This window comes from Nomascus leucogenys, chromosome 7b (genome assembly GCF_006542625.1).
Source record: "Nomascus leucogenys isolate Asia chromosome 7b, Asia_NLE_v1, whole genome shotgun sequence".
Classification (NCBI taxonomy): Eukaryota; Metazoa; Chordata; class Mammalia; order Primates; family Hylobatidae; genus Nomascus; species Nomascus leucogenys.
The window spans coordinates 35,967,686-35,980,530 of record NC_044387.1 but is presented as its reverse complement, the minus strand read 5'-3'; the positions used below and the strand labels follow the sequence as shown (position 1 = coordinate 35,980,530).

The 12,845-nt window shown below is 38.5% G+C and overlaps 1 protein-coding gene across 1 annotated transcript; it reads right to left on the bottom strand.

The window, feature by feature from the left end:
* Positions 1-4,169: 4,169 nt before the first annotated feature.
* Positions 4,170-11,868, bottom strand: MAD2L1 (mitotic arrest deficient 2 like 1). The gene is made up of 5 exons (XM_003271326.4): positions 11,456-11,868; positions 10,342-10,488; positions 6,713-6,833; positions 5,616-5,719; positions 4,170-5,035 (listed from the first exon to the last, which is right to left on the bottom strand). Exons 1-5 carry the CDS (start codon positions 11,526-11,528, stop codon positions 4,863-4,865), a joined length of 618 nt encoding a protein of 205 aa, XP_003271374.1. The 5' UTR covers positions 11,529-11,868; the 3' UTR covers positions 4,170-4,862.
* Between the last annotated feature and the right edge of the window lie 977 nt (positions 11,869-12,845).

Below are 12,845 nucleotides of genomic sequence, written 5' to 3'. Positions count from 1 at the left end.
GTGGAGGACAAAAATAGGTGACATGGTAACATAAACTGACTTGTGTAATCAGAGGGTCAACTCTGACATTTTTCACTCTAGGCCTTTTCTAATAGTCTTGTTGCTAGGGCTACAATGTTTTTGCCAGATTGGAACAGCATTGTCAACTCTAATGAAGATTAAGTAGCTTGCCCAGCTACGTTTTTTTTTTTTTTTTTTAGCCTCAGTGAATACTGCTGGCTTTAAAAGTCATAATTATGAAGAAAGGAAAGATCTCTAAAAGATCTATTTTTAAAAATATATAACTAATAAAATTTAAAATTGAGTAGACGGTTTTCATTTCACAGCTATTCCAATATAAACTTTTATCAGTCACATTGAACAAAATAACTAGAAATATTTCATACATTTAAAAAAATGAATAAGAAATTATTTACAAGTTAAGCCGCAAACAATTCACCAAAAACTGAGTAATTAAGGTTACTTAACAGACAATTCTTCTGAATAGTTGGAAAATTATGTTTCATTACTGTTCACAAATTCATACCTGATTTATTCTGTAGACAATATAGATTAGGCTTAAGATAAAATCCTCTGTATTTGGTTCCTCCCAATCATTGGTCAAAGTCATCTGACAAGACTATCTGAGGAAAGTGTAAATACACAGTTACCCAATAAAACATGAACAAGTTTTGTAAAGCACAGTAAAGGAAAACCAGTTTGTTCTGAACACTTTATTGCTAAAAGGATGTAAAGGGTAAGAGGAAAAAGGTGACGAAACACTCCTTTTGATATGTTTGTTGGGGAGTCAGGATGAACTTTCTTGGCTAGGGATAGAAGGAAGAGATCATCTAAACTTCAAAAACCACAATACAATTTGCATAGTTCCTTGGCCAGGGATAGAAGAGACCACTAAACTTCAAAAACCACAACACAATTTGCATGTCCATTGACCCCCAGTTTTACTTGTGCACAAAAGCATGAGAATTAAATAAAAATTCATGTGAAGTGACTAGTAAATAATAAATGCTAAGTGTTTATTCCCCTAATGTATTTATATATTTGTAGCCAGAAATTCCAATGCTATGAGTAACATTGCTTTTCCAATAAGCTTATAGCCTTTAGAACGAAAAGAAAGTCATCTTAATTTGAATATTACAGCATTAGTGACATCTGGTGGAAAATACAAGAGTTACAATGTAGCATTACATAGCTATTCTGATCCTTCATGTAAATTTTAGATAAATTTTACATACTAAATGAAAACAAGATGAAGAAATGGTCTATGAAGTTATCTACCTTATTGTGCTAATAATCTTTGAATCTATATGCTAAAATATATAGGAGGTTAATGAACATACGAAACATTAGTTAGCTTTTGTTAGTATAATTAGCATTATACTAATAAAAACGTTTTTCAGCATGCATGCCTATATAGTGAAAAAAATGATTCAAAATAGGCATGGGCTCTTTATCCTATTGTGAGTCTCATAAAAAGGGTCTCTTTTTTAAAGGAGAGCCCATACCTCTCTTTTTATGGCATCACATGCCAAAGAACCTCCCTTAACGAGTTTTCAGATCAAATTGTGAACTGTGGGGTGTGTTAGGAAGTATTTCAAGAAAATAGCAAGTTGTGCTTCAGAGAATACGGAATTTAGGTATATTTGGGAGAAAGATTCTGTTTGAGATACTATGGATGGAGGCAACAAATGATGTTTTACAAGTGAGCTTTAAATATTATGGTATCAAATGCTCTGAACTAGGGAGGGGTTCAAGCATTTGTGACCAAAAGAGCAAACTGTGATCTATTACAGGACTGGTAAGCTACAACCCTGGGGCCAGAGCAAACAGCCATGTTTTTTTCTTATTGGAACACACTCATGCTCATTCATTTATGTATTGTCTATGGCTGCTTTCAGCCTCTTGAGTAGGTGCAAGAGACCATATGCTTTCAAAAGCATAACTATTTACTATTTGGCCATTTACATAAAGTTTGCCAACCTCTAGTCCATTAGATAACTGTCATCAAACTTCTCGGCGCCCTTCCCACCACCTCCATGGGAGGGGTATACTTCCTGGTCCCATTAAAGTTAGGCTTGGCCTTCACTTGCTTTGGTCAGTGTGAAAAAGCTGGCCTTCAGAGTCCTGACTAACCAATGTCCCTCCAACAGAATGAGATAGGTGCAGCAAAAGCCAACCAATACATGAGACTGTTATATCTCTGCATAAGCATTCTCACAGAGGTTTGACTTCCCTGATTGATGACACTGGGAAAAGGATCCTGAAAGCCAGATACAGTTCAGTTCCTCCTGGGCTCTACTTCAGGACTTGATGGGCTTAACCTCTCTTCATCCCTCTACATATGGTAAGCAACACTGAGCCAGAGTCCAGGCCAGGCCTAGAGGCCCATCATGCTATCTTAGAACCTTCTCTTTAATATGGTGTAGAAACCACTCACAAGTCTTTCAGCTGTTGATTTAAACGTCATCCTCCTGAGGTAAGCCTCAAGGTCTAGAAAGAGGATGGGACAGTCCACTTGGAGCTACAGGGAAAAGCTTTTCCAGTCTAGCTTCACCTCAATAAAGCTCATAGTTTGGCTCCCACTCAGCTCCAAAATGTGTGTTTCTTTTTTATTATTATTTTTTGAGATGGAGCCTTGCTCTGTCGCCCAGGCTAGAGTACAGTGGCACGGTCTTGGCTCACTGCAACCTCCGCCTCATGGGTTCAAGCGATTTCTCCTGCCTCAGCCTCCCAAGTAGCTGAGATGCGCCTGCCACCACGCCCAGCTAATTTTTGTATTTTTAGTAGAGACGAGGTTTCACCATCTTGGCCAGGCTGGTCTCAAACTCCTGACCTCGTGATCCACCTGCCTCGGCCTCCCAAAGTGCTGGGATTATAGGTGTGAGCCACTGCGCCCAGTCCAAAATGTGTATTTCTTAATTGATTATATAATCTGTAAGGGGTAAAATGACTCACCATGACTAGCTCTCCAGAAACCTCAGAGTAAATAGTAACATGCAAATGATACAAAAATCTAAGAATTTAATCCTGTTAATAATGGTAGCTGAGTTGAAATGACCAGAGTATACACACAACCTTTAAAAATGTGATTTCAGCCAGGCACGGTGGCTCATGCCTGTAATCCCAGTACTTTGTGAGGTCAAGGCGGGCAGATCATGAGGTCAGGAGTCCAAGACTAGCCTGGCCAACATGGTGAAACCCCCTCTCTACTAAAAATATAAAAATTAGCCAGATGTGGTGGCGCATGCCTGTAATCCCAGCTTTTCGGGAGGCTGAGATGGGAGAATTGCTGGAATCCGGGAGGCGGAGGTTGTAGTGAGCTGAGTTGTATCACTGTACTCCAGCCTGGGTGACAAAATTAGACTCCATCTTGGGGGGAAAATAGGTGATTTCACAGAATTTAGTCTGACATCTCAAACAGTTAAAATACAAATGAAGCATTTAATTGCTACTTTTCTTGAAATCATCTAGCTTGGTAACACCACTGGTCCACTTATTCCATAAAGATATGAAGAGTCTACAAATTTGTCACTGAGAACCCAGAAACTGCCATTGATCCACAGTATTTGCTCAATATGTAATTTCTGAATGAACAGATTCAGACTATATGCAACTACTTAAAAATAGTGAAGGTTAAATAAGTTAATACACATAAAGAACTTAGAGTGTCTAATAGCAAGCATTAATAAACTGAATTTTTACAAAATGAGGTCAGATTTAGATTAGAGATTAGAGAAGACTTTACAAATCTGCCTTAAACTGACCTTGGAAAAACAGGTGAGAACTGGATAGAAAGCATGTACCAGATGAGGGTATTAATGAAAGCACAGGAATAAGCATAGTATTTAAATATATAAGGAAAAGTAGGCTGACAATAAGGCTAAGAGTACAGTAAAGTACTAAAATCAACACTTGTTCAACTGGAATTGTTGGACTAATTCCAAAGGACATTTGTCATTTCACAATGATGAAGTAATAGCTTTAAGTCTATTGTTATGAGATGAACAGGATGTGATCAAAGTTTATCCATTAGATTGAAGACACCTCAAGACTCACTCAACTTTGTATCCTTAAGTTCTATAATTTCACAGGAACAAGAATTCATTAGCTATGCTGAATCAATTCTAATTACCATTTAACTATATCAACACCAAACCAGTATCAAAATATTTTAAGACAAATTTAAAACAAACTTAACTTTATTTCCTCACTTTCACTTAAAACTTGATTTTATAAAACACACAAAAAAACCTTTTTTAAGAGTTCTGTATCACAGAACATTAAACAGTACAAATATCCATTGCTTCATAGGTTCAAGTTACATAAATTAAAGTCAAATAATTGGAAACTGATTCAATAGGGAAAACTATACATGAAATGAAGGTCAAAAGGAGCTATACAGCAATATTTCATTGTTTATAGATTATGAGTTACTTTCAGGACCTTAACAAAGATTCTGAATATTTAGACTTCCTTTGTTGTATTTTATACTTAAATATCTCCCTACCTATACTGAGTCAAGCTACTTGACCAAAACATCTGATTTAGGAAAGCATCTAGCTTTATAGCACAAGTTTTTCCATCTACAGTTACTATCTTCAAAGGAATATACATCACAATGATGACAAAAAACTCCTGGTTCCTTTTGAACAATGTGCAATAAATTCATGATGTTAACTTCATGGTAAGTCAAATAGGTACCAAAAAATAAAGGAACAATTACACATAGTTCAGTAAGTATCATTTTGGTTTTCTCCATGTAAAAATTAACCAATGAAATAAAACATATCAACTATAGATGACTTGATTTCAGGAAAACCACATTTTAAACTTACAATTACATTATTTTCCTCATGTCATCCTCAGTCATTGACAGGAATTTTGTAAGCCACCATGCTATTTACTTTGTGGATTGTAGTAGTAAATGAACGAAGGCGGACTTCCTCAGAATTGGTAATAAACTGTGGTCCCGACTCTTCCCATTTTTCAGGTACAACCAAATCTTTGTCTGTATAAATCAGCAGATCAAATGAACCTAAATTGGGGATAAGATCATTGAAGTACATTATTTTCTAAAAGTAAAACTAATCTTGCTGCCTCTCTTCTATTTTGAACCACTCACTGCTGGAAAAGGTTATTTGGCTTGGTCTCCAATCACCAGTTAATTTATTTTGCTCAATGAACATTTATTTTAGTAAAGAAAATATTGTATCTAACTTCTGTGCAATTTAGTGATTGTGTTCAAGTAACCCTTATCTAATTTAATAATGGTCCCAAAGCGCAAGAATAGTGATGCCAGCATATTGTTATAATTGTTCCAGTTTATTAACTCTTACTATGCTTAATTTACATATTAAATTTTATCATAGGTATGTATGCATAAGAAAAAAACATTATATAGGGTTCATACTATCCATGGTTTCAGGTATTCACTGTGGGTCTTCCTGTGGAAAGGGAGACTACGATACATTACTTTTGCATTATAACATTTTTCCTTCAATTTATATTACATAAATCTGATAAATAAGACAAAATTTAATAAAGGGGTGATTACGGCAGTAGCTTAGTCTTTTTGCCAATCAATTTAATTCAAGAAGAAGTTGTATAATACTTACAAGAAACTTCCAACAGTGGCAGAAATGTCACTGTAGCTGTGATCTGTCTGATCACTGAACGGATTTCATCCTGGATAGCTTTCTGAGACTTCTCCCTGGGTGCACTGTCAAAAAAAAAAATCAAATCAATTAATTCATTTTAGGTCTTAACAAGTTATTTCAAACATAGTGGTAAGATTATTTATCTGATTAAATACTCTCAACATCAAATAAGCAGGGCTTATTTGAGAAAGGAGGTTTGTAAAAAATGTGAGTGAAAATATCCTTTGGACCTACAACCTAGTAGGCACAACATACATCCTTATTACTTCATTTATCCTGCCAGTCATCTTTTAGAGCTGGTCTTAGTGTCAGGTCATTTAGTATCAGATGACTAGAAAATCCGCCAATCACTTCAAGTTCGGGAAACTTCAGCATCTCTTGAAATAAAAATAACAAGTGATATCTAAAATATTTATTAGTATAATCATTTCGGCATTTTTAGAATGCCTAAATGTCTAATTTCCTATTTTCTCAAATAAAACATTAAATTGTATATCAAATTATTTTACAAGCTAATAATTTCCTAAAATACACCAAAGCTTTCAGAAGCAAACTACATTTCACTATAAGAAATGGTTCTCAGTTTATAGACAAGCACGCCTAGGATAATGCATTTCTCTTCCAGGGAATCTGGAACCTTCAGAAATTTATGAAGTGTCTTAGGAAGCAGATGGCATTAAAGGAAGTACAGCAGAGCTACATCTTAAATTGTGTGAGTCTAATATCATTCCTTATAGTTAAAAATATCTTAGAACAATTCATTAAATGGTTCATCTAGTGTATCATGTGTAGTTTTGTATATATCACCATAAATACTGTTTGAAAACTACTGATTTAGACTAAAGGCAATTATGTTAAAATTATATTATATATACCAATCAATGATATGCTAAACTGAGCACAATTCTTTTCCATAGGTGACTGAGGATATCTTAGAAAATATAAATTAGAAACAAACTATATTTTATATAAAACTAGTTCAATATAATTAGAATTAGTAATAAAAAGTTTTGAAAAAAATATATCAAAGTAGAAATAATGTAATTCCTATTTACCTGTCATCTTTTGCAGTCTTGTCACACTCAATATCAAACTGCCATCTTTCCAGGACCTCACCACTTTCAACATTTGAGATAACTACAACCAGTTTCTGAACTGAACACTTGTATAACCAATCTGCAACACATAAAAAGGAAGGCATCTTTTTTGGTCCACTGCATCATAAAGTAGCTCGCTTCTCGGGTCCTACTCCCTATCCTCAGCAAATTCCTACCACTGCTATCTGGGACCTCCTGCTACATGTAAGAAAATTTGCACCATCAATAATCTAACTTCTGTTTTCAAATTCTCAGTATCTGTACCAGGTACAGTAATTGGTGCTGAGGACAGGATACTGAACATGTGGTATTTTCATCCTAATCCAAGATAAAAGCATAGGAGATGGGCATTAATCTACTCATCACACCAATAAATGAGAAATTATCATTGTAATGGCTGCTATGAAAGAGAGACGTAAGATGCAATGAGAGCATAAAAAACGAAAATTTGAGCCACTCAGGGAGGTCAGAAAAGGTCTGAGTTTAGCTCTAGCGATAAACAGCATTAAATATGCAAAAGGATAGGAAAGAAGATACAGGCCTCAAATACTTCCAAGGGAAGAGCATATAGAGGGCTGGAAGCAGCCCACTACAAGTACAATCAAGAAACAAACAAACAAACAAAATAAAACAAAGTAATCCTCGCAAGATTAATAGGAGCCGGATGACGCAAAGCCTGGTGGATCAAATAAAAAAACTACACACTTCAAGACCAGGGAAGTCATTACTGTGTGTGAACAGGATGTAAAGCAATTAGACTTGTATTTCAAAACTATCATTCTAGCTGTGATACGGAAAGTGGACTGGAGATGTTAGAGGGGATCTAGAGACACTAGTTAGTCAATCAAGAGTTACTGAAAGCTTGTAGGAGGATAAACTGGTAGATATGGAGCAGTAGGTAGATTTAAGAGATTTCATGGTTAAAATTTATTGGGTTAGTCATGATAGTAAGGAAGAAGCATGATTCAGGAACAGTTTCCAAGTTTCTTTTATTTCTGGTTGGACGGTTTAGCCATTCATTGAGGGAAAAAAAGAGAATTAAAGAGTATTAGTCTTGGAGATCCTAAATTTAGTTTTTAGTATGCTTGAGTGTACATTATCTCTGGGATAGCTACATAAAGATATAGCTGAAATATGAGTCTGGAGAAAGAGGCTTGGGATAGATATAAGTTTGTGAGTTGACTACACAGAGGTTGTTAGTGAAGCTATACACAGGTCAGAGATCACTTACAGAAAAATTATAAACACAGAACGGGGGCTCACATTGAGCCTTCAAGTAATCTTGGGAATTGAAACAGCATATTCAGGAGTCAGTGAAGTTTTTGTAAAGAAACAGGGTAATTAGTAAATATTTTAGGCTTATCGGCCACCGAGATCTCTGTTGCTTATTTTTAAACAAACCTGTAAGTGTAAAAACACTCTTAGCTTGTGGGCAGTGCAAAAACAGGCCACTTGTTGGATGTGGCCTGTGGGCCTTGTGATCCCTGGCATTTATCAACAACTTTTTATTAGTTTCACTCTGAAAAGGAGGAGACTGGGTGGTAATTTGTTCTTCCTTTAAAACGAGAGAGATGAATCCAATGGGGATAATTAAAATCAAAACACAGAAGCAGAAAATATGAGAACAGGATAAAGACCCTGAAAAAGACTAGAGGAAATTACATTCAAAACAAAACAATTGGCCAGGTGTGGTGGCTCATGCCTGTAATCCCAGCACTTTGGGAGGCAGAGGTGGGTGGATCATGAGGTCAGGAGTTCAAGACCAGCCTGGCCAAGATGGTGAAACGCTGTCTCTAGTAAAAATATAACAATTAGCCGGGCACGGTGGCAGGCACCTATAATCTCAGCTACTCGGGAGGCTATGGTGGGGAGCAGAGGTTGCAGTGAGTGGAGATCATGCCACTGCACTCCAGCCTGGGTGACAGTGAGACTACAAACAAAAAACAAACAGAACTTGCCTCTAGGGAAGAACAATTTTTCCACTTTAACTAAAATAAAAGGGAGAAGTTAAATAGGGAGGTCTAGACACACATAAGGTGAAATGTCATCAATGCAGTCTCAAATGAGACAACCTAAAAACCATTGGCTTAGGCAATGCTTGCTTCTCTAGCAAATTAAGATGAAAACACACATCCATAGTTGCCTAGAGGTTCCAGGCCAAACGATCTGAGTACAGCCCTATGAATCACTATAGATGATTTATTCCTGACCCCCAATTTTGGATGCAACTCTGGGAGAGGTGGACACTCCTATCAGTGTCTTTCCTGTGTACACTTGAGAACAGAGGTCTATTCCCACAGCAAAAGAGGTCTCATCTTGCTATTTTGACAATACCAATCTACTATAGCAGAAGTTCTCAACCAAGGGCAATTTTGTCCCCTAGGGCATATCTGGCAATATAATATATGGAGGCATTTCTGGTTGTCAGAGTAAGAGGGTTTGTTACTGGCATTTGGTGAGTAAAGGCCATAGTTGTTGGTAAACATTCTATAACACACAGAAAAGCACCCACACCAAAGAAATACCCAGGCCAAAATGTCAACAGGGCTATCTTCCCTTGCCTGTCAATTTGAGACCTGACATCCACAGGTTGTTGAGGGATTCCCCTCCTGCATACATAAATGGCAAGGCAATGCTAACAGTTTATCTAGAGGAGAGTATAGCTTTAAAGAGAGTTATCAAGCTAAAGAAGTTCACATGGCCATCATTGGAAGGGCATACTAAACATGGGTTAGTAAAAATGCAATAAAAACGGTAAAAAAAAAAAAAAAGACACATTTCTGGTCAACAAAAGAAATAATTTCTAAATTAAAAAAAAAAAGATGGCCACTGTAGTATTTTTTAAAATTTTAGAAGATCAAATGGGAGAAACATTTGAAAAATTAGAAATGAGAATCCTAAGTGGAGGGTAACATGAAAGAGAAACTAACAGGAATTCTAGAAAGGAAAAAGAAATTGATGAAGAACAAGTATTCACCAAACAGGCAATACAGCAATTTCTCGAGCTAAAGAAAAATGACTGTTCAGACAGAAAAGGCTTACTGAATCACTGGCAGAATTTTTGAAAATGACAAATAGAAATACGTGAAAAACAAAAACAAAAAAAAAACTGTGTTATTTAGCAGCTAATCTTTTTCTTTTTTTGAAGTTTAATTCTCTGGTTGAATCCAATTTCTTTGATCTTAATCTAATGATAACATTAGACTACAGAAAATTAATTAGTTACAGAAAATTAATACATTATATTGAGAATATATAGTGTATATTTTCTCAGATAGTGAACACCATTATAATTATGTAAAATTCCAACCTGTTCCATTTGGCCACATTAACTGCAAAAGCCACTTCTAAGGGAGTTGATGAAGACTATTTTTTTAGCCATATCACTTTTCTAACATCAGAATATTCAGCCCACTCACAATGTAGTGGGGGAAGAGTGGATTTCTTCCATTTTATATATTATTTGCTTCCTCTCAATTGAAAATATATTTGAGATGTCAGTACACTTCTATGTGCAGAGCGGAAAAATGACTACTTCAGATGCTAGAAAATCTGCAAGACTCAAATTGCTTCCAATGATTAAATACCTTTTAGTTGTTCCACCACATTATTCAGGTATTTTATGAGCTCAAGATCAGTAGTTACAAGCAAGGTGAGTCCGTATTTCTGCACTCGAGTAAAAGTTTCAGATGGATATATGCCACGCTGATATAAAATGCTGTTGATGCCGAATGCTGCAAGCAAAAGAAATGTTACAGAAAATTCATTATCACTGCACAACTCTGGAAAATAAAATATATTTAGATGTGGCTATATTTTCATTAGGCTATACAGCTAGAAATGACTGAACACACGTGTATCTTGCTGAAAGCAGAGTAGGTACAAAGTGGCATTAAAAATCCTTAAAAGTCTTGCTTCTAAGTAAAAAAGATAATTGCTTTCATGTGGTAAGAAAAAAAAAAGCCAAAGTGTATTAACTACTATTGCCAAATTTCACCTCACGTAATCCAAGTCCAAATTCAGATTGAGGCTAGAGAACGTCAAAATAGGCTGTTGCATTCGGGTTAGCAACTGACCGAATAGTCCTTGTGCTCCAGACAAGCCTATATCTTCCCCTTTCCCTCCCAAATCCTGCTAGGTTCCTTTACGACGTGCAGCTGGCCTGTTCGAGAACAAGGGTTCCCAAAGTCTTGTTTACCGCCAGCCTCATGCCTAATCATCACTTAGAGTGGGAAGGTGAGGGTGCTCTCGCAGTTAAAAAAAAAAAAAAAGAAACACACACGCACACACAAAAAGAAACACACATACACTGGGGCCCACCCCAGTCACACTGTGTCCTGTATCGGGAAGTAAGGGGTGGGTGGTGGGACGGATCACACACACACACACACACACACACACACACACACACACACACACTGGGGCCCACCCCAGTCACACTGTGTCCTGTATCGGGAAGTAAGGGGTGGGTGGTGGGACGGATCTGCACTTAAAGGAAGAAACGCTCCGGAAGAGGCTACGCCGTGAGGTAGGCCCCAGCAGCACGCAGGCCTGCAGCTCCACGTTAGCAACGCGTCAGGAGGAAGCGCCTGCAGCCGCCTCTCCCCGCATTACTTCTCTGGTCTCAAAGGCCGAGCTGTGGGCCCACTAAGCCGCCACGACTCAGTTCCCCCCAATATATTGGCCTGCGCGAGGACTTACAGAAGAACTCGGCCACGATTTCGGCGCTCCCGCGTAGGGTGATTCCCTGCTCCCGGGAGAGCTGCAGCGCCATGGCCAGCGACACAAACAAAGGCACGCGCTTCCACTCCGCGGACAGCAACCACAGCGGCTCCAACAGCACTTCCCCGCCAAGCGTTTCAAAAGTAACGACGCAGCACGTCGTCGGGTCCTTTGCGCAGGCGCGACGAGCCTTTAAGCCCAGCCCCACGCTGCGGGGTCCTGCCCTTTCTCTCAGCCTTCCTGTGATCTGGCGGGAGCGGCCGGTTCGCGCAGGCGCAGTTGGTGGACCTGGTCGCGCTGTGCCGGGTGTGACACTACGGTAGGTGTAGGTTAGGCTATGTCTTCTGGTCGTGGTCTACTAGTTGGGGCCGAGGGAAGAAGATGACAATTCCAATTTCAGTAGCCGCTCTCTAGGCTTATGAACTGAAAGACCAAGAAGCACAATTTCCGAGTTTCAAAGGTACTTTCAAACTGAAAGGAACTGTTTGCCAGCTGCTCCCGAAGTGGCCCATGTGACCCCTAGTGAACGGTCTAAACTTCCGCTAGATGCTTTGGGAATTCGTAAAGCGAATGCGTGCGCGGCAGCCAAGCCACAGCTTTAGAGGGTTCGCCTTCTGTGTGGGAACGCGGCTTTTCCCGAGAAATTGGGTTAGGGATTAAAGAGAAGAACTGCATCCTTTTTTCTGCCGTTTTTCCACGTCTGTCCTGGGCTTAGGGCCCCCCTCAGAGGCCAGAGGGGTAGGCGAGTCTGGGGCGGTAGGATTCTGCGTCCGGAAGTCCAGGCTGCGTTCTGTCCACCCTGCCCACCCTTAGGGGGCAGGACGGGAATAAGGTCACCTCACCAAAGAGGCCCATCATCACTGAAGAATTATTTCAGTGAATCTTGACTCACCAAACTCAATGACTTTTCATTGGAAACGGTGAGAATTATTAAGGAGATATTGCACAATTAATGTTCATGTCAATTTTGAAAGAATTTTATTCTTAAAGCAGCTAGAAAGATATTTGTAAAATGACGCCTGAAAAACTTTCGTATCTGGCAGACGTTATATGAGAAATACTTGAGTGTTGTTAGTTTTCTATTGCTGCATAACGAATTACCACAAATCAGTGGCTTCAAAGCAACACCTACTCGTTTTCTCAGTCCTGTAGATCAGAAGTCTGGACGTGGCATAGTTGACGGCTTTGCTCAGTCACACAAGGTTGAAATCAAAGGGTCTGCAAGTGGGATCTCATCTGAGGTTTGGGGTCCTTCTAAGCCCTCTGGCAGAATTTCGTTGTGGTTGTTGGACTGAGGTCCCTTTTTGTCTCTCCAGCTGTTGGCCAGAGGCCAGCTGTATGTCAGCTAGCCCTTTCACAGGCCTTCTAA

Coding starts and splice junctions, on each gene's coding strand:
- MAD2L1 (XM_003271326.4), bottom strand. CDS start 11,528: ATGGCGCTGCAGCTCTCCCGGGAGCAGGGAATCACCCTACGCGGGAGC. Junction 6,834..10,341: donor TGTGGTGGAACAACTAAAAG/GTATTTAATCAT, acceptor TATGTGTTGCAG/ATTGGTTATACAAGTGTTCA. Junction 5,720..6,712: donor AAGACTGCAAAAGATGACAG/GTAAATAGGAAT, acceptor TTTTTTTGACAG/TGCACCCAGGGAGAAGTCTC.